The sequence below is a fragment of the Hypanus sabinus genome, chromosome 11 (assembly GCF_030144855.1).
Source record: "Hypanus sabinus isolate sHypSab1 chromosome 11, sHypSab1.hap1, whole genome shotgun sequence".
Taxonomy (NCBI): domain Eukaryota; kingdom Metazoa; phylum Chordata; class Chondrichthyes; order Myliobatiformes; family Dasyatidae; genus Hypanus; species Hypanus sabinus.
The window spans coordinates 48,749,326-48,770,647 of NC_082716.1; the positions used below are offsets into that span (position 1 = coordinate 48,749,326).

At 38.2% G+C, this 21,322-nt stretch overlaps 1 protein-coding gene and 1 long non-coding RNA gene across 11 annotated transcripts in view; one reads left to right on the forward strand and one right to left on the reverse strand.

Moving 5' to 3' along the window:
- LOC132401934 (uncharacterized) overlaps positions 1 to 11,154 on the forward strand; it is a 44,091-nt gene extending 32,937 nt beyond the window's left edge. Inside the window, exons 4-6 of the long non-coding RNA XR_009514754.1 lie at positions 1,906 to 1,984; positions 6,975 to 7,059; positions 7,801 to 11,154. This is a non-coding gene — a long non-coding RNA (uncharacterized LOC132401934). The remainder of the gene's footprint in view (positions 1 to 1,905; positions 1,985 to 6,974; positions 7,060 to 7,800) is intronic.
- The window catches only part of LOC132401933 (nuclear factor 1 A-type), a 544,334-nt gene that overhangs the window by 160,387 nt on the left and 362,625 nt on the right, over positions 1 to 21,322 (reverse strand). For all 10 annotated transcript variants that reach the window (XM_059984302.1, XM_059984301.1, XM_059984296.1 and 7 more), the window contains 2 exons: positions 18,015 to 18,132; positions 4,433 to 4,560 (listed from right to left, as the gene is read on the reverse strand). In XM_059984302.1, coding sequence (XP_059840285.1) covers positions 4,433 to 4,560; positions 18,015 to 18,132 — 246 coding nt within the window. The remainder of the gene's footprint in view (positions 1 to 4,432; positions 4,561 to 18,014; positions 18,133 to 21,322) is intronic.

The window sequence follows — 21,322 nt, forward strand, 5'->3', positions numbered from 1 at the left end:
TGGGATCCATTCACCATGTCATATTAATAAGTTTTACAAACTTATCATTTTCTAGTTAATTAAATATTATTATAAATTATGTACATACTTTATTTGTTACCATTTAATTCCATGTAAGTAAAAACATACTACCCCAAATAACTCAGGTTTTAAGCAAGTTGCCTAGTGTGTCTTTGTGTTTCACAGTACAATAAGAGTCCATGGCTGACTTAGTTTGCATCAAATTGCATGTTATGTGGTGAGTTGACATTGCGTCTCAACTCGGGACAAAATTGGAAAATCAATACTGTTGGTAACCTGCGTCTAAAATTCTGGTGACACACGTTAGGAAATGAATTTAAATTCTTATAAAAGTAGCATTGCCCTAGAATCCTTTAAATTTAAATAGCTTCAAAACACTTGTTTTCAGTTATTGCACATGAACATAAGAACATAAGAAGTGGGAGCAGGAGAAGGCCATATGGCCCGTTGAGGCTGCTCCATCATTCAATAAGATCATGTCTGATCTGGCCATGGACTCATCTCCACCTGATGAAGGGTCTTGGCCCGAAACGTCAACAGCGCTTCTCCCTATAGATGCTGCCTGGCTTGCTGCATTCCACCAGCATTTTGTGTGTGTTACTCATCTCCACCTACCTGCCTTTTCGTCATAACCCTTAATTCCAAATACTATGCAAAAACCTATCCAACCTTGTCTTAAATATATTTACATGAAAGCAGCTAGGACAGTTAATGTAAGTGAAAAGTATGCAGTAGCTCGAGAACTATTCCCTACAGATGAGGAAAGGGAAGACAAGGTGGCAGAAGAACCTTACAACAATTTGGTTGAAGGTTTGCAGGCAAGTCAAGTACTTTCATCTTGGGTACACATGAATGCTTTTCAATGCCTTATCACACAGAAGAGCTTTTATATTCCCAGATAGAAAGTAAACACTGACATTTAATATCACAGGAGAAAGCAAACCGCTATTAGTTGTTGTAGAGCATATTGCCTACTCAGGTGTTGAGAGCAGACTGCATGTATTACTAAGTGCACTTTACAGACAGCCGACTCCGGCTAATGTTACAGTGAAACAAATGTAGTCAGCCCTCGTTAACAGTAACTCATGCGGATCAGCTACAGGGATCTTAATATTGAGTTTTTAATCAGATGTCAGGATTCTGTGGCTGGCACAGTTCTGACCTTCCTAGAGTATTTGTATTTCTGAGTTTATCAGTTGCAGTTAAGTCTTAGAAATGAATACCTGGTTAGTCCTTCTTGGGCAAGTGTGTGACTGAAATAGACCCACCCATTTTCATCTATATAATGTTGAGCCTCCGTAATCATCCCTACTACTTGGTAGCTACAGCTCAGTGCTTTTTCTCCAGGTTAAGAGTCTCTCCAAAACTTATCTGAACCAGCTCTTTCACTAAGTACAAGTCCTGATGTATATCTAGTTACTACTCACATTCATATAGTCTTAACCTCAATATAGTTTCTCAACCTTGTCACTCTGTGGATAAGAAATATACTTTTTCAAGATTTATATGTCACTTTTTTATATTAATGCATGCTAGTTTTAGAATTAATGGCACCGGTCATAATTTGATATTGTCCGCATAAATACTTTGCGTGATTCCTTAATTAATTATCGATTATGTATTTTGAAAGTAGGTAAGTAACAATATGGAGTGTTATCATCAGGTCCCAAAATAATCCAGTGTGCTTTTCTGGAATTCTGAGTAATAATATTCCATTAGCAAGAGCATTGGTCACATTTGCTATTGCTCGGGTCTATTGGTTGTAATGATGGTGTATTGGTCAGCATTTGGTGTCACTGCACTATGAATCTAACAGAAGTTCTGAAATTGCACTTGACATGGTCAAAGGCTGATAGGCTGATGCTACTGTTTGTGCTTCTCCAGTCCTCCACAGGATGTGATGTTGAAGTCCTCTGGGACAGAACACTATATGAAATTCCTTGGAGTATTCTCCCCATAAAAGGTAACACGTTTTTCAAAAGAGATCCATCTAAGATTGCAATAGAATAGTGAGCCATACTGTAGAACACTATGCTGACTCTGCAAAAATTCATTGGATATTTGTGTATATCATAGTATCAATCTGAATTATACTACATTTAAAATATAAGGCACGATAAATGGTTAAAACAATGGTACCACTGTGGTGGGTCTTTGAATGTTTTGCTAGTTGCTAAACCAAAACAAAATTTGGTTGTAACTGAGGCTGAAGGACTTGGTTCGTGGAGATTACTTAAGTTATTGTGAAGTTGCCCGAATCAAAAGTGGTGAAGGATTTTGGTTTGGGGCATGATGGCAGTCTGCAGTGTTTATACATGCTTTTGTGTAGAAGGAAGTGAGGAAATGGATTAGTCCAGAATCCGTGCATGACAGTGATGGTAAGAAGGATCTTAACTGCCATATCAGTAGTGGAGTAAAATTTCAGAGCCCAGAGGCTTTAGTGCACAAAAGAAGGAGATCATGCTTGTTTGGACGGTTCATTTAATTCAAAGAGTTGTCCAGGATTTCAACGACATTAAAAAAAATAAATGCATGCATAGGAAGAGTTTAAAATGACATGGGCCTGATGTTGGACAATAGGACTAGCTTAGAATAGAAAGCTTGAGCCGAAGGACCTGTTTCCTTGCTGTGTTACTCAATGATTCTGCATACATTCCATATTTGCACACTTCCTCGGACATCTCTGTTGTCTGAGAATGCCGAATGACAGCTGTCAAAACGAAAGAGTGCTTCAAATTCTATTACAATATTTTAAGGACAGAAAATGATGCATTCCGCGCAAGCATTTGATTGAATCTTCTGAGTGACAGTAAATGACCTAAAAATGGCCAGTATTATGTTTCACACACAAACAAGCTATTTTTAATTGAACAATGCATAAAAACTACCTCTAACTTTGTTCTGATTTCTTCAGAATTAGTAGAAGTGAGTGATTAAATCTGCTCTATATTTCTTGTTTTATTACCTGTGGGAATTCTTCCATTTGGTTTTTAGTTTGATGGCTAAACAGCAGAAGTTGCCTATAGGCAACACTTGATATGTATTTGAAATAAGGAAAAGTAAAATCTACACACCAGAGATGGCTGTGTCTTTACATATAAAAAATAATGTTTTTATGTCAAAGCATTGTACACTCATCGTAAAATAGTTCCTTTTCTGCATTCACATAATTGACAAGAATAATGCTATACCATGGAAGAAAATTTACTGGTCTGGCACTCTTTTGTTTCATTTGATTACGTAGTCTTAAAAACATAATGACTTTGAAAATTCAACAGCATGTGTTGATACTAACAACATTATAAAAATAAGAATAATTTTTCTACCAAGTTGTGTGATTTTCATTTTTCTGCCTTGTTACTTATCAATTCCCTTCCTCTTCAACAACGGTCAGCCAGATCTTTAAATTTTGCCCCCTTCATTCAAAACAATGGATGGAAAATACAAAAGAATGCATGTTAATCCAATAATCTATATACCTCACCTTCCTCTGGGAAGCACAGTTTACCATCCTACCTGAAACAACCTGGCTGCAATCAAAAGTTCACTGGGAAAGAATCAGATAGATAGTTTCCTGCTGCACATCTTCCATGGTGTAGCACATTTACGTACCACTGTACTATCGGGAACCTATACAATTTCAGCTACTGCATTCATTGTCATGGAATCCAAAACAAACCAAAGTCATTCCCTCATCTATTATAGTCTATAATGATACACATCTTTGATTCTGGCCATGACAAGCCATTTTTTTGTCTTGTATGAATCAATAGATATCTACATTTCCTTGCAAGCATAATCAATTCCTGGATCCAAAACTCAAAAAGGAAGAAATGACAAAATACCAACTTCAATGAACCGTAATATATTAGCTTTTAAAATTCCGAGTGGAAGCACCAAATACATCATCATCTTGCACAGGCTGTACTTACTTAACATTAAAAGAAAGACAACAAATCATAAAACAAAATCATCATATGTCTGTTTTTGGCTTTCAGACAGTTCAAAATACTGTTCCAGAGATAAAATAACAAACTGAATTGGATTGTCACTTACAGTGACTTGCCATTGCGTAACAACACAAACTGGTTATAAAGTAATTTTCCAAACCAAAAACAGATTTGAAGATTAACAGTAGATTCTGAATTTGCTGGTGATTCAAACAATTGTTCAGAAAAGTAGTTCAAAATGAGTGCCAAAAATAACTTATAACTCTTTTAAAAACATACCTCTTACCATTTCAGTTAACTTATCATTTTAAGCAACTGCAGCAGTGTATTAAAAAGGAACTGCACTTAATTTATCGTGATGAATTTTACATTATTGTCAAAACAAAACAAAACTATTATTCATGCCATTCTTCCTTCCACAATCAATCAGGTATAGTCAGGGTATCAACTGTACTGCTTACCTGGCTCCACCTCATGCCAACCACTTGACTGACTGCCACTCCCTGGAGATCGACCTTGGTTGGTATAAAAGGGTTCTTCACCAGGGCTGTCCATTTCATCTTCCATAGATTTGTGGCGTTTTGCAGAACTGTAAAAGGGGAATTAAGTGTCAGAGCAACAGTTATGCTAAATTCACCATTTTTAAAAGACACATTAGGACTGCAGCATCATATTTTCAACGTTAAAGCTGTCACAGCCTGCAGGCTAGTGTTCAATCCACATTCACTGGAGATCAGAGTTATATTCAGCTTGAAAATGCTTGATCTTGTGGAAACTACATTCGCATTCAACACCAGATTTGCATTGACATAAAAATGAGTCTAATAGCCTGTAGTTGAAATTACATTTTTTTGTTGTAAATATAAACTTGGTAATTGTTTGCATCAACTTTTGTGATGTGTTCAAACACTGCAGTGCTCAAAGGGAGAGCTACTTAGCATTTCCTTCAAAATATATCATAAAATCAGTTTTCAAACAGCAGCCGAGTAGTAATGTCTAGAAAGAAATGTTCAATAGAGGATAACATGAACATAAGCACATAAAATTTAAGAGCAGGAATAGGCAACCCAAGACTTTAAGATTGTTCTGTTACTCATCAAAAGAACAGCTCATCCTTCTTCCTCACTGCCATTTTCTAACCACACAAACATATTCCTTGGTTCCCTTCATGGCCAAAAATCATTCAATCTCTTTTTGAAGTGAGCATAACTATTTTCTTTCACATTAGAGTTATAATGGAGGAGAAAAAGGCTGCAGGGGAGAGGAAAAGGGCACCCGGATTCACATGAAGAACCTTAGCATTGCTCACAAGTGAGATATATATCAGGATGGAGATCCTGTGAAGACCAGCCAGGGTTACCATAACTAAGAACCTGGCAGACAGTGGCTTAAGCCGTCTCCTTCAGAAGTGCCCAGAAGTGAAAATCCATAAACAATGCTGCAAATGATTTCTTCATCTCACAAAATGTAACAATGTCAAGCACAGACTATTAAAAATACTATTGCCTTGAAGTTTTATTTGGGCATCCCCACCCCACCACACACATGCCCTTTCCAAATACTTCACCACCCCCTCATCAGAATAGACATTCTACCTTCAGAGCCTCCATGCAACACTACCAAATGTAGGATTATGTCTTTCAAAACGTCCATTCAAGCTAAATCAGTATCAAGTATATTATTACTGATATGTTATGTAATTTGTTGTTTTGCAGCAGCTTTATAGTGTAAGCCATAAAATTTACTATAGGTTACAATGAACAAATTAATAAAGATTAATAATAAAGTAGTGGTCATGGGTTTATGGACGGTTCAGAAATCTGAAGGTGGACAGAAAGAAGCTATTCGTCAACTTTTGATTGTGGATCTTCAGGCTCCTGTACCAGTTCCCCAGTGGTGGTAACGAGAAGGGCACATGTTCTGGATACTGAAAGTTCTCAGTGATGGATGCTGCCTTCTTGAGAGGCAATGCCTTTTGAAGATAAACTTGATGTTGGGGACGGTTATGCCCTTGATGGAGTTGATTGAGTCTACAACCCTCTGCAGCCTCTTTCAATTGGAGGGTAGCAGACAATGTCACAACCAATCAGGATGCTCTCTGCAGTACATCTATGGAAATTAGCTAGAGTCTTTGCTGGCAGACAAGTCTCCTCACTCAGTGAGGAAAAACAGAGAGTCCAGTTTGGAAGGAGGATCAATTTATCAGGCTGCTGGAAATGATCCTCCTGCTCTTGGGCAGAGGAACAACTGAGGTACAAAACATCTTACTAGCAGCAGCTGTACAGAATCTGCCAGATTTGCTCATTAACTGTCTTTCATTGTGTTCATTATATCCAATTAAATTGATCGACTATACACTTCCTCATTATCATCTGTGCTGGTGCATTATCACAATGATATGGTCGGACAGTTACAGATCTCTATTCTAGTCACAGAGTTGTTCAGCACAGAAATGGACCCCCATCCATGCCAAATTTTTTGTCCATCTACATCATCATCGTCATGGACCCAGAAGAAAGCAATGGCAAACAACTTCTGTGGAAAAATTTGCCATGAACAATCACGGTCATGATTGCGAAAGTTGTATGACATGGCACTTATTGATGATGATATAAAGGCTTGGGGTTATTGATTGTAAAGATGGTGAAGTTCAGAGAGCAGCCTACAGTTATATCTGAGTCTGCCCAGCAAGATCACCTGATATTCATAAAGTATCCCTTTAAATAACAAAAAAGCAAGAACATGTGCTCCAGTAAATTTGTTTCATGAAAATCTCCAACAATTCATATTCATAAGGGTAAAACTGTTAGGTTTATGCTGGAGCTGAGGAAAATCTGACATGTTAATGTTGGTACTCTGGTCCATTTGTACAATTGTTGCAAATTACCTATCAATGATCACATATATAATCCAGTCCTGGAAAAATTGATGTTATATTGTGCATCACATTAGAGGGAAGAATTGCACAAATCAAATTTCTATGCTCAATATTTTCAATTATAGAGAGAAGTACAGACGGTGCATCACAGAATGTTATAGTGGAAGCAGTCAACACAGCACAGATATGGTGAAATATTCTGTACTTCAGGTAAACATCATTATTTTGGCTTTCCAAAAGTAACGATCCATCTCTTCACACTTTTCCTGATCATTCCTTTTGTAAGCTATCATCATAAGTTTTATTTTTGAGATAATGTTTATGAGTGAGAATTAAGCAGGCAGGTGATGTTTAACTAACAGGTATCTCTGTTGGAGGATATGCAGTTCAATAAATGCACAGAAAGACCCATATTCCAATTTCTCTTAAAATTAGAGAACCTCAGACAATATTCAGAAAAGTTACCTGTAAATTAAGTTTGCATTGTTGCAAAATGAATTGCTTCAAGAAAACCACAATTTATTTCTTTGAATTAAGGTTGTCTGCTTAAATTTTTAGGAAAAGAAGCTTTTAATAATTTTGTTTACTGAATTAAAAGAAAGAAGAATTCAAACTAGTAGGTATATCTGTTAATAAATGAAAGCACCAATAATACAGCTAAATGCCTCTGAGCAGAAGTAGTACAGAAATAGCACTATTGTTTGTCAAATAGCACAGCAGCAGCTTACTTAGCCACCAGATGCATTCACATCTCTGTACTTCTTGTGCAACAGATCTAATGAATAATCTTTAAGAGACTGTCTTGATTTTGTTATAAGGGTTATCTGTACAATAACAGATTGATAGTTACTGCATGGTTAGATTAAATTTCTTTTAAAAAACAATCTTATTACACAGCAGTATGGTCAGCAAGAATGGAGCTAAAAACAGATTTTTCTTTTGTGTTTATAGCTAAAAGCAGCTGAAGAGTCATAGAATGTATAAACAAATATGTGGAGAAGCAAGGTGAGAACATGAACAAGATCGGAAAATGAGTACGTATTGATGAGGTTAGATGTAGAAAGAGGAGCATGGGGAGCACTGATATCAGCACTGGTCTATCTGGCTCGTCTGTCTTGTGTTGTAAATATTGAATACTGTTTTGTAATAATGTAACTGAATTTCCCCTTCCTTTGCCTTCATTGCAAAAATCAATTTTCTGCCTCTCTCAGCAACTCACCTTGAGATGTTGGTTCCTCATACGTGACCCTGATAGTATAACCAGTACACTCACATGCAGGAATTAACACAGATACCTGCTACCCACACATGCAATCCTCAGAAGATGCTGCTAGAGAGGAACCCCAGCCAATTTCCTCATTCCCAACCAATGGCTGCTGAGAAAAACTGCAGCACTACCACCAATGTTGCTTGCATGAATAACATTAGTTTATTCAGGTCTTAACTTTAGCTGAGCTGTTGGACAAAGCCTCCCTAAAGTGAACCCAGAAGCAGCTTTGACACAGATAATAGGTTGCTCTTGTTATTGTAATTGAAAACAATTACAGTGAAGCACCAAGTGTGGAGTCAAATAACATAAATTGCTCTTTTGCAATTATAGCTAAGAACAAATCAGCCGAATGTCTAAATATATGTGATGGGAAGCTAGGTGAGTACTTGAGAGAGAAAGGTAAATAGCTTAGATGCATGAAAAGGGCCACGTGTAGCACAAATAGAAGCACACATCTGTTGGTCTGTTTCTCTACTGTAAATATTTTGTACTGCTCTTTTTTTGAAGAATGCATCTCACAATGCTCTGAACACATCATCAGTGATGTAACCTGGAGTCATTGGATGTTTTGGGTCTTTCAACATCACACACCCTCACCCAGGTGACCCAGCCATGGTTGATCAAGCCATGACTTGTGTTCAGGTAGCAGGTGCTGCAGATCCCCATGGACTTGTTCTCTTTATCCGGAGCCATCTTGAGGCTTTCCCTGCTTCAGGGCTCCCTGCCTCCTTGTACCAGCAATGCCCAATGAGCCGAGAGCTCTGTGAAGAGACAGTCTAGCAAAGTTCTGGCAGCAGCTCCCCTCAACGGGCAGACACTTTGCCTTCCATTCCTGCCTCCAACAGTTGGTAACCAGTTCCTCATATCTGGAAAGTTTTGAATAACTTTCTTGTGCCAACACTGAAGGCATCAGCCGTTTGCATTTACAAAAAATTAACTTGGTATGTTGCTTCCCAAAGCCATTCATAAGACACTATTTGACACCAAACTACATGAGTGATTATCAAATATCACAACTGATAAACAAATACTTGGTTGAAAAGAAATAGACTGTCAGAAAGGGGGAAAGAAAAGGAAGAGGTTGTGAGATGTTACAGCTAAGTGAGTTAATTCCAGAGTTTAGGACCATGGCTCAGCTTATGATGTGGGAGAAAGTCATTCAAAGTTGATCAAGGGGAGAAACACCTAATTGAGGTTTGTAAAGGTGGAGATTACATAGCCAGTGATGATCAGTCTATGGAAGATTCGATAGGCAAAGGTAACAAAGGTGCGCTGCTTAACAAGAAGCCAGCGGAGACCACTCACAGGGAAGCTTAGTGAACAGGACGCAACAGATTTGAATTTACATTCCACCAGCAGTAAAGGGGATCGGAGCTTGAGGTTTTTGGAGTTAATTAATTTCCATTAAACAGGTGATCACTTGTTTCAACATCTAGATATCTTGGTGCTTGCTGAAGGGGCTTAGTAAAACAGAGTTTTGCAGGCAGCAGTTGAATAGATTGCTTAGAGGTACTTCAAACTGTTCTTTTGACAACAATAGCTGCAAGATCTCTGATTTCTATACTGAGCTATTTCTATTCACAATCTTAAAATGAAAGATTTGCCGGTTTCATGGATTTTGGTCTGAATAACTGCATATATGTTTCACTGTGTCTAACATTTTATTGAATCAGGAAGCTGATGATACAAACACATTAGGCCTCTCCTCATTTTAAAACGAATCTCCAGCTGCAGACAAGGGATTCTCCCTTTCCATGGAAAACTCTCTTGCCCTGGTACGTATATTGCACCTAACTGACATGGCAATAGAGGAAATTTGTGGCAGATATGCTTAAATGGGTGGAATAGTTTGCAGATGATGAATAATTTGAGGCTTGAAATGTAAAGCCAACAAAATTCCTTCACAGGTATTTTTCATTCAGAAAGATACAGAGAATAAAGTCAAATAAAGGATGGTGGAGAGCTGGTTAATTAATAAAGAAAGGTACTAATGAACAAAACTTAGAAATATCTGTAGCTTTGAACAGTAAAAGTTAGCAAGAGTAGAAGAAACTCACAAATAAAAACTTAGGTACAAGAAATTCCCCCAGGTTTACTGACCCTGAATGCCAATGAGCATGTTGGTTTCATTAAAGATGGCAGCTCCTGTGTATCTACTGTAGCTATGGTCATTTTTCTTCTCGCTCCAATTCAATATCATTCCAGTTCCCTTTTCAACATTTTAAGAATTCTGCAGCAAGGCTAAACCCTAATGAAAGTTCTTTGATCAGACTCTTGCTGACTCTTCCAGTAACTAAACCACATTGATAAAGCTCTTGTTTTGTACTCTTGATTTTTCTGCATTTTTCAAGCCACAAGTGTGATTTATGATCAATTATCACAGAATTTAACCTTACTGACACAGGACAATAAACAGTAGTAATCTCACACATCTTTAAAATATAAAAACAATGTATAAATATTCATTTTCTTAAATGATGAAACCAGCCAGAGAGACTCTAGCTTTTTAAGATCTGCTTGTTTACAAAATGGATGCATTTTTGCAATGACATGAACAGAGTTATACCACACAGCAAAATACAGGTAAGCATATAACAAAGAAATCAGAGTAAACTGGGACGCCTTGCCATTTTAATGTGGCTTTACTTCAATGTGATTTTTAGCTAGGTGCTGAATGGTTGACAGCCATCATTCTGACACTGCTTCTGGTCATTATCATAGGGAGGAAGTAAATTATTTCTAGAAGAAAAAAGACTCGGAGAATAATCACCACTGACCAGTGTGTGCAAACCCAGTGTGTAGCAATAGCTCAGATGCAGACCACCCACCTGCTTTTGCCGTAGGATTATGTAGTCCAGAAGGCCATTCTGTCTATCATACCTGGGCTGGCTCATTGATATACTCCTGTACTTTCCACATATGCCTTCAATTTTGTTTCCTTTTATGTATTCATCCAAACACTTAATTAACATTCCAAAAAGAACTTGCTTTAACTATCATTAATGTATTATTACAATGTACTGCAAAATAAAATGTTCTACTCACGTGTACTTGGGTTATTCTACCAAACTACCTTCTCTAGTTATTTACTTTCCTTCCAGTTTTGTATCACTTTTAAATCATTATTAACTATGTCTTTAACTTCTGCCACTCAAGGGTGTTAAGGCCAGAGAAAGAAATATAAAATGTTTTCTTTTCCTCTAAGTTCTCAGCATTTTTTTCAATCAGACGAAGATGGCAAGGCATAATCCATTGAGGGGATTCAGGCTATGTTGCAGTACGCTGAATCCCAGGCTCCCAAGGGCTCAAAAAATGTTGTCAAGATGTGGGCAATAAAAGCTATACAATATAACCCCTATTCACATGACATCATTTAGCTATTAATTACAGATGTCTGATAATAACTAATGAGAAATGACAAAAGAAAGCCTATTAAGAATTACAGCACAGTTTCTTGAAATTAGGAATCACAAGAGAAGTGTTGATAAATTACATTAAGTAATATCATACTGTTTTTCTTCAGCATATTCATTTTTATTTGAGATGTACAGCAATTGTTATTTTTTGTGTAATCAAGAAGCATAACCCAGTAAATCTTAGCAAGCTTGCATTAGGTTTTCTGACACTGGCACATGCATTAGAACACCCCATTACATTTTGATTGATTTTGACTCTGCTATCATTTAAAGAATAATAATAAACACAAAAAGCTACAACTCCTTATGTTCCTCAACTCTCCTGTTTGGCACCAGGTAGCTTTAGGAACTGGTCTGTGCCAACTCCATAGAACAAGAACAATTTCAAAGCCTCAAATAACTTATGAAATGTTCGGAGCACTGTTCAGAAGCCTTCCAATCTCACCGGGTGTCTTGCAGCAAAAAGTCTGCGGATGCTAGAGATCCAAAAACAAAATCAGAAGATGCTGCAAGCACACAGCAGGCCAGGCAGCATCCACAAAGACAAAAAAAAGTAAACGTTTCAAGTTCATCACCCTTCACCTGAACTGGAAAAAAATTGTTTTAAGTTGCTAGGGAGGGTGAGGAATGGACAGAAGGGAGAATACATCTATATTATGGTGCAAACCAATGTTGTCAAGACAACCATGGGTTTAAATTCTGGCAGATGTGGGCAAAAAGAAAGAAAAGAAACAAAATAATATTATGTTTTGTAACTGCAAAAAATAATTGAAAACAAGAAGATGGGAGCCCAGCAGAAATTGTTTTTGCTTTGTTTTTAGTTTAAACGGGGAGTGCACATATCACATGGCATCATGATGGTGGATGCCATTCACATACTTCATTCATATAAGCATAATGAATTATGTAAAAAACAAAGAATGCTTAATCAAACAACATTTGCAGTATTTCTCATATATTAAATACACAACAAATAATACATTGAAACTGAAATATCCAGCAGCATCTGTAGAGAAAAATGATTATCGAAAATGGTTGAATTTAATAGTCAGTTCCAATGGCTGCAGCCTATCCAGATAGAAGAGACGTTTTTCATTGAACAGACACAGAGAGGGAAAAATGTTTCAGAGTATCAAAGTGAGAGGTGATTGAAAGTTGACTGAATGGAGGTGTCCTGTAAAGGTGCCTAAATCATGAGCACAGAATGCAATGCACGAAAACGAAACAAGTACAAGTAAATCACAGCTTCACCCAGATGGTCCATGAATGGTGAGAAAAGACAGGCAGAAGAGCAGGTGGTACACCTCGTACAGCTGCATAGCAGACCGCAATGAGAATGATCATGGTTGGCAGGGATAGATGAGTGATACAACAAGTTGCAGAGGAAATGATCAATTCAGAATGCTGGAGGGGAAGATGTGGCCAATGCATGGAATCCATGTGACTGACAAGAGAAGTCAAAGACAGCAGAAAAGCAGAAGAGAGGGCATACAATATAGCAACATTAGTGGGAATACTTGAAGATTGGGAAGTTTTAAAAAATCAAGAGAAGTTAACTCAAGAAGCAACAGTGAGAGGGAAGATGAAATATGAAGGTAAGCTATCCAATAATATAAAACAGGATTCCAAAAGTTTTTTTTTCAGATTTACAGAGTAAAAGAGAGGCAAGATTGGATATCCAACCACTGGCAACTGATGATGGCGAGAAGTAACGGAGATCAAGAAATGGTGGAAGAATTCAATAATGCTTCAGTCTTCAATGTAGAGGACAGCAGCAGTATGCCAGAAATCTGAGGGTGTTGGGGGACAGGAGTGAGTGCATTTGTTATTTTAAGAAGGATACTGGGAAGCGGAAAGGTCTGCAGGTAGATAAGTCATCTGGACAAAATGGACTACACCTGGGGTTCTGGAAGAGGTCGCTGTAGAGTATCACTCCACTTTTTAGGAGGGAGGAAAAAAACCCAGGAAATTTTAGGCCAGTTAACCTGTCTTCCGTGGATATTAATTGTCAGAGACCACAATTAAGGATGAAGTTTTGGAGTGCTTAGAGAAACATGATAAAATAGGTGGAATTCAGCGTGGTTTCCTTAAGGGGAAGTCCTGCCTGACAAATCTGTTGGAATTCTTTGAGGAAATAAAAAGCTGTGGATGTTATTTACTTGAATTTTCAGAAGGCCCATGACAAGATCCCACACATGAGGCTACTACACAAGATAAGAGTCCACAGTACTACAGGAAGGATACCAGCATGGAGAGAAGATTGGCTGACTGATAGAAGGCAAAGAGTGGGAATAAATGGGGGCTTTGCTGATTGGCTGCCGGTGACTAATGGTGTTCCTTAGAGGTTGGTGTTGGGACCATTTCTCTTTATGCTACATGTCAATGATCTAGATGATTGAATTGATGGCTTTGTTGCCAAGTTTGAAGATAATATAAGATAACTGGAGGGCCAGCCAATGTTGAGGAAGCACGAAGGAATTGAACAGAATAGGAGAATGGGCAAAGAACTAGCAGATGGAAAGCAGAGTAGGGATATGTGAGGTGATGCACTTAATTATTTTAAGATAATGAAATGAAGAAAAATACATAAAACATTTACCTTTACTTAACTTTGTTCAAATTAATGGTGTTGCACTAAGTGCACTAGCTATGGCTGGCACTTCTCTGAGGGAATAGACATGAAATACACCCGATTAGTTAGCTCAGCAAGCTATACAACTTAATAGTGAATTCAGATGTGCTTGGAGAGGACAGGTACATCCGCAACAGGCCTTTCATGCTTTACATTCCTTACTGCATTGCACAGGATCAAAAAAGCAGGATGCAATTAATGCCTTCTTCAGTTCTGATTGGATTAAATTATATAGAGCTGGAACTAAATAGAGGTGCACAAATTTGATTTCTCTTCTAAATCAGTAAATTTAAGCACATCACTTTAGTCCATCAAAAATTATCTAGGCATACATTTTCAGCCTGAACCTGTAACTTCACAGCTAAAAGGATGCAGGTTAGCCTGCTCCTGAACAGCACAGAAGTAAATCTTTGAGCTAACTAATCGGGTGCATTTCATGTCTATTTCCCTCAGAGAAGTGCCAGCCATAGCTGGTGCACTTAGTGCAACACCATTAATATCAATATTGCCTTCCAGTAATCATGTTATCTCTTCACCTGGCAAGAATAAAGGGTGGGATAAGGACACACAAATTATTTATGTGCCTTCAGAATATAAAACTATGGTCTACCACACATCAGATAAACATCCTATGACATGTTGCAGGAAAGTTTAGCAAAAGTTAAGTTGGCAATAAAAGTCAAATTAACAAAAGTAAGACTTTTAGAAAGCATCAAATTGGATAAGTCACTGGGACGGGACGAGATGTACCCCAGGCTACTGTGGCAGGCGAGGGATGAGATTGCTGAGTCTCTGGTGATGATCTTTCCATCACTAATGGGGATGGGGTAGGTCCCGGAGGACTGGAGGGTTGCGGATGTCATTCCCTTATTCAAGAAATAGCCCAGAAAATTATACACCAGTGAGTCTTACTTCAGTGGTTGGTATGTTGATGGAAAATATCCTGAGAGGCAGGATTTAAGAACATTTGGAGAGGCATAATATGACTAGGACTAGTCAGCATGGCTTTGTCAAAGGCAGGTTATGCCTTATGAGCCTGATAGAATTTTTTGAGGATGTGACTAAACACATTGATGAAGGTAGAGCAGTAGAGGTAGCGTAATTGGATTTTAGCGAGACATTTGATAAGGTACCCCAGCAAGGCTTATTCAGAATGTAAGGAGGCATGGGATCCAAGGGGACATTGCTTTGTGGATTCAGAATTGGCTTGCCCACAGAAGGCAAAGAGTGGTTGCAGACGGGTCATATTCTGCATGGAGGTCAGTGACCAGTAGTGTGCCTCAGGGATCTGTTCTGGGACCCCTACTCTTCACGATTTTGATAAATGACCTGGATGAGGAAGTGAAGGGATCGGTTAGTAAATCTGCTGATGACACAAAGGTTGAGGGTGTTGTGGATAGTGTGCAGGGCTGTCAGAGGTTACAATGGGACATCAATAGGATGCAAAACTGGGCAAATGGAGTTCAACCCAGATAAGTGTGAGGTGGTTCATTTTGGTAGGTCAAATATGATGACAGAATATAGTACTAATGGTAAGACACTTGGCAATGTGGAGGATCAGAGGGATCTTGGGGTCCGAGTCCATAGGACACTCAAAGCTGCTACACAGGTTGACTGTAGTTAAGAAGGCAAATGGTGCATTGGCTTTCATCAACTGTGGGATTGAGTTTAGGAGCCAAGAGGAATACTGTGCTCAGTCCTGGTCACCTCACTACAGGAAGGATGTGAAGACCATAGGAAGTGTGCATAGAAGAATTACAAAGATGTTGCCTGGATTGATAGAGATGTACAAGATGATGAGAGGCATTGATTGTGTGGATAGTCAGAGGCTTTTTCCCAGAGCTGAAATGGCTAACACGAGAGGGCACAGTTTTAAGGTGCTTGGAAGTAGGTACAGAGGAGATGTCAGGGGTAAGTTTTTTTTTTACGCAGAGTGGTGAGTGTGTGGAATGGGCTGCTGGCGACCGTGGTGGAGGCAGATACAATAGGGACTTCTAAGAGACTCCTGGACAGGTACATGGAGCTTAGACAAACAGAGGGCTATGGGTAACCCTAGGTAATTTCTAAAGTAAGGACATGTTCGGCACAGCATTGTGGGCCGACGGGCCTGTATTGTGCTGTAGGTTTTCCATATTTCTAAGACAGGATCCAAACTTTTCTGCCTTTTATTCTTATTATACAAAGCTTAAGATACCTGCACAGCAATTTTCAAAGGGAATAAGGGAGGATGCAAATAAATCAGAGCTATTCTCCCTGGCCCTTTCATTTAATCATTTTTATCTGTAACTAAACCTCCTACATCTGAGAACTGTAAATAAGGCTAGTTTGTTGTGCTATTTAAGTACCTAATCAGCTGCACATGAAATTACTTCAAGAAAGGGCCTTTCACAACAATTTTGGATTTTAAATAACTCAAATATACCCAGAATTTAGATACCACAGAACAAGATTTATCAGCACCACAGGAATCTTGCCCAGAGTAAATCAGAAATGCAGTGACTTGCAGGTCAAATCAGGCCTTCAAAGAATTCAACTGTTTCACCTTTTGCATGCATGATGTGTTTCAAGGTGCAATTCACCTTTTGAAATTTTAAGAGGCATTCCTGGGACAACATGATTCCTCACTATTCTCATCTAGAAAATTTATGTACTTTAATACTTGGGCCTCTCCATCCTCTCACTGTACTGAGTCTTGCTCTGCTGACCTCTCTCTCATTGCTGGCGCACAGCTGATATCCCTCACCAAATCACTCCCATCACTCCTCCCATTTATTTTTACTTCCTTGTTAATAAACATTTAACTCTATTTCTATTTCTCTTTTTCTCGTAGTTGGAGTATTACATCCACATAATGGGCTTAATTTATTCATTTTATGGCATAAACTTCATTGATATTTTTCAGTAACTTCCGGCCCAGTAACTTGCTTGCAGGAAGAAATTCATGTTGTAAAAGAGAGTAAAACTACTGTGATGCAAACCTGTTACAATCTTGAAATAAATTGTAATGGATTTTCAAATAAAAGCAGATTTTTGCATAATCCTACTAGTATTATCAATATTTCACAGATACAAACCTCATTGAAGTGTTAACATTCAAACATGATTTTAACTTAAGGGTGCATGAATCCCCACACATGATGAACGAAAGAATTGTTGAATTGGAAACCAGAATTAAGATAGCCCGTGAAGCTACAGTACTTTTAACAAAGCAATAGTGTTCGATTTACATCATGGTTGAAGTTTGGCTTGTAATGTGACAATGAACAGTCATAATCATAGAGCATTACACTAAAACAGATCTTCAGCCCATCTTCTACCTAGTCCCATTTACCCGCATCTGGTCCATAACCTTCCACACATCCCTCGCTCACATATTTACCCAAAACCACTCTTATATGTTACAAATGAACCCATATCTACCACTTCCATTGCCAACTCATTCTGCAGCTTGAATAAATAGTAAAAATGGTTTACAATCAGTTTGCAGATTGCTGAGAAATCTGGGCAATTAAAAAAGTGGTGGCCCAATCTAATTTCTAGAGTCATGACCAGCCAGACCGGGGAAGCAGTATTTCTGTGTGATATTGTGTATTGACCATTATGATTCATTCTTGAAATACTGAGGTATAGCATCCTTTTTCCCTTTGGTTATTCAAAAAGTAAGTGCAAGTAGCAACTGGTATCATTCTAGCCAATATTTGTGTGAAATTATTTTGCAACAATCTAACACAATTTATCAATTTCAAGCAATCTGAATCTCTTTGAGAATATTTCATTTTCAATTGAATATTCTTCATAATCATAATCCCCCAAATTCTTTAATAATTCATATATATATTTAGATTACCTGCTTGAGGACGTGCTGGGCAAGGATCTCCTCATAGCCCCCGGGCTCATGCTATAGTACGAAGATCCCTCCAAATCTGAGAGGGAGAAGTTTGGGCCTGTTCCGACAGCTATTGGTACTGGGAAGAGTAAAGATAAAGAATTATTACAAAAACTCTCAAGATGATACAGAATATAAAAACTTACAATTGATATGCATTAGATTGCCGTCAGCTCATTTTTTCTAATTTGTGCTAGGCAATCTTTTAATGAAAAAATGCATAATGTACTTTAAATGTGAGGCAATTGTTGGAAATGGCATGACTGATTAGTGTAGAATGTGACCTGAGATCGTACCTATAACAATTTAGACACCTTTCAGCAAGAAAGCTGATGCAGTATATATGCAATAAGGCACTAAAAAATGGCCACATCTCAGCCCCGCTGACTTCTAAGAAAATCAATCAAAGCTGCAATCTCTAAAGCCTAATGTTAAGGTGCTATCAATTGCTTCTTTAAGCTTGAATAGCAAGGCCCTCTGCTTTTAGAGATATTCAGCATTTTGTTTTAAATTTAAATTCTATCTGTTAACAGAACTTAGAATTTAAAAAAAGCTGCAAGATGAATAATATTTGTGAATACATTTGAAAGATGATAAAGATACACCATATAATTAAGGTTTCCTTTATTGTATTGGAAAGGCACAGTAGCATAATATTTTACAGTGCCAGTGATTCCCAATGCTGTCTGTAAGGCTTTTGTACATTCTTCGTGAATGAGTGGGTTTCCTCTGGGTGCTCTGGTTTCCTCCCACATTCCAAAGACATAAAGATTAGTAGGTTAATTGGTCACTTGGGTGTAATCGATCAATGCAGAAAGGTCGGGGGGGGGGGTCTGTTGCCATCTGTGTCTCTAAATAAAATAAAAATACCATGCATTGGTTGAGCAACACACACACACAATGCTGGTGGAACGCAGCAGACCAGGCAGCATCTATAGGAAACACAAAGTGCACTGCAGATGCTGTGGTCAAACCAAGACGTACAAAAAAGCTGGATGAACTCAGCAGGTCAGGCAGCATCCAATGAAAGGAGCAGTCAATGATTCAGGTCAAGACCCTTCTTCAGGACTAAAGAAGGAGGGAGCAGGGGCACTATAAAGAAGGTGGGGGGAGGGTGGAAAACCAATCAGAAAAGATCAAGCGGTGGGGGAGGGGATAGGCAGAAGAAGGAATCTAAGGGGAAAGCACTATGGGTAGTAGAAGAAGGCAGTCATGAGAGGTGATAGGCATCTAGAAGAGGAGACAGAGTGAAGGTGCAAAAGTTATCAAATCACTAGAATGTGCAACTTATTAACCTTATACTGCAATTCATAGGTATGTTGTGTAGTTCACAAAACAGTTAATGTAGTGTACCAAGTGTCACACATAATGGAAAAGTGATCTCTTTGTCAATCTCTTTCTTGTTCATTATAATCAACTGGAAGAAAATATTAATCTGGCAAATATGATTGCACAAACTCTGGGTTGTTGTGCAAATATTTTATTGAAATGTGTCAAAATCCTTATCTGGTTTCAAAGCTTACTTCATACTGTACTATTCTAATATCAGAAAATGCTGTTGAAGCCTGGGTAATAATTGAAAGTAGTGATCAGAGCAATCTGATACACTCAGTTTACTGGGGATAATCTTGATAGTCTTGATAATCTACTATATATGTGGCAAATAAATTTTGCTGCAGATTAATAATGGGGAAATAACTTCATAATATTATCTTGGAAAACTGTTAAACCATTGCTCTATTTTTTCAAAAGCAAATATCCAAGAACATAATCATGCTTCTTTTTGCATTTCAAGATCAAAGCCATTGTTCCTATCCACTTACACAAGCAGCGATACACAGATATGCAGCCTCCCATCCAAAGCACCTCTGTGACAGCTGCTCATCCACCCATGATGCTCGAAAGGCACCAGGAATTTTACAACCAGGCCTCATTTGTGGCCCTTAAGTTCCTCACTCAAAGGAAAAGGATATAAGTCATTGCATAATTCATTCTTAGACCTTCCACTTTTACCTTATGCAAATATCTCATTTTAACTGGTGTATGTGAGCAAGATACATCAGTTGGTTGAGCGGTGTTACAGCAGGAACTTTGCACTCAACATCAGTAAGACCAAAGAATTGATTGTGGACTTCAGAAAGGGTAAGACGAGGGAACAGACTCAGTTCCTCACTGAGGGATCAGAAGTGGAAAGAGTGAGCATTTTCAAGTACCTGAGTGTTAACATCTCTGAGGATCTATCCTGGGCCCAACATATTGATGCAGTTACAAAGAAAGCACAACAGTGGCTATCTTTCCTGAAGAGTTTGTGGAGATCTGGTATGTCAGCGAAGACATTTGTAAATTTCTATAAGAGTACCATGAAAAGTATTCTACCTGCTCCATCACCATCTGGTGTGGAGGGTCCACTGTACACGATTGAAATAAACTGCAAAAAGTTGTAAACTCAGTCAGCTCCATCAAGGGCACTAACCACCCCTACATCCTGGACATCTTCAAGGAGCAATGCCTCAAAAACGTGGCACTGAGAACCCCCATCATCCAGGACATATCCTCTTCTTGTTGCTACTGTCAGGGAGGAGGTACAGGAGACAGAAGGCACAAACTCAATGATTCAGGAATAGCTTCTTCCCCTCTGCCATCAGGTTTCTGAATGGATATTGAACCCATGAATGCTACCTCACTACTTTTTTTTGCACTACTTATTTAATTTAACTTTTTAATATATATACTTCCTACTGCAATTCACTGGTTTTATTATGTATTGCAACGTACTGCTGCCACATTACAACAAATTTCACAACATATGCCAGTGATATTAAACCTGATTTTGATTCCGATTCATTTTATGTTGTTCACCTCATACCAGATATATTAGCCTATTCAACTTGTGGAATTTTTGGTAAAGCCTCACTTTATCTCTAAGAGCATCAAGATGTTATACAATTACAATGGCATGTCAAGAATCATTAAAAAGCCTAAGTGTTTTGAAGAAAATCTTGAATTCTGCAGGGGTTGCTTTGTCTAACAGTTTCTCAATTAGGTATCAAAAGGTGACAAAAACAAAAGAAAACTGTTCCCTGCAGCTGTTCATATAAAATTCCTTGCAAAGCAGAAAAAAAGAATGAAAAGCAATCTTTAGGAAGTAGACTGCTTCAAGAATGACCTTCTGTGGCTTCACACATTTTCTCCTCAGGTGTTAAAGCCGTAAAATATTTGATAAATGGCCACTTTTCTACCATAAAGTAAATGTATACTAATTAAAATTG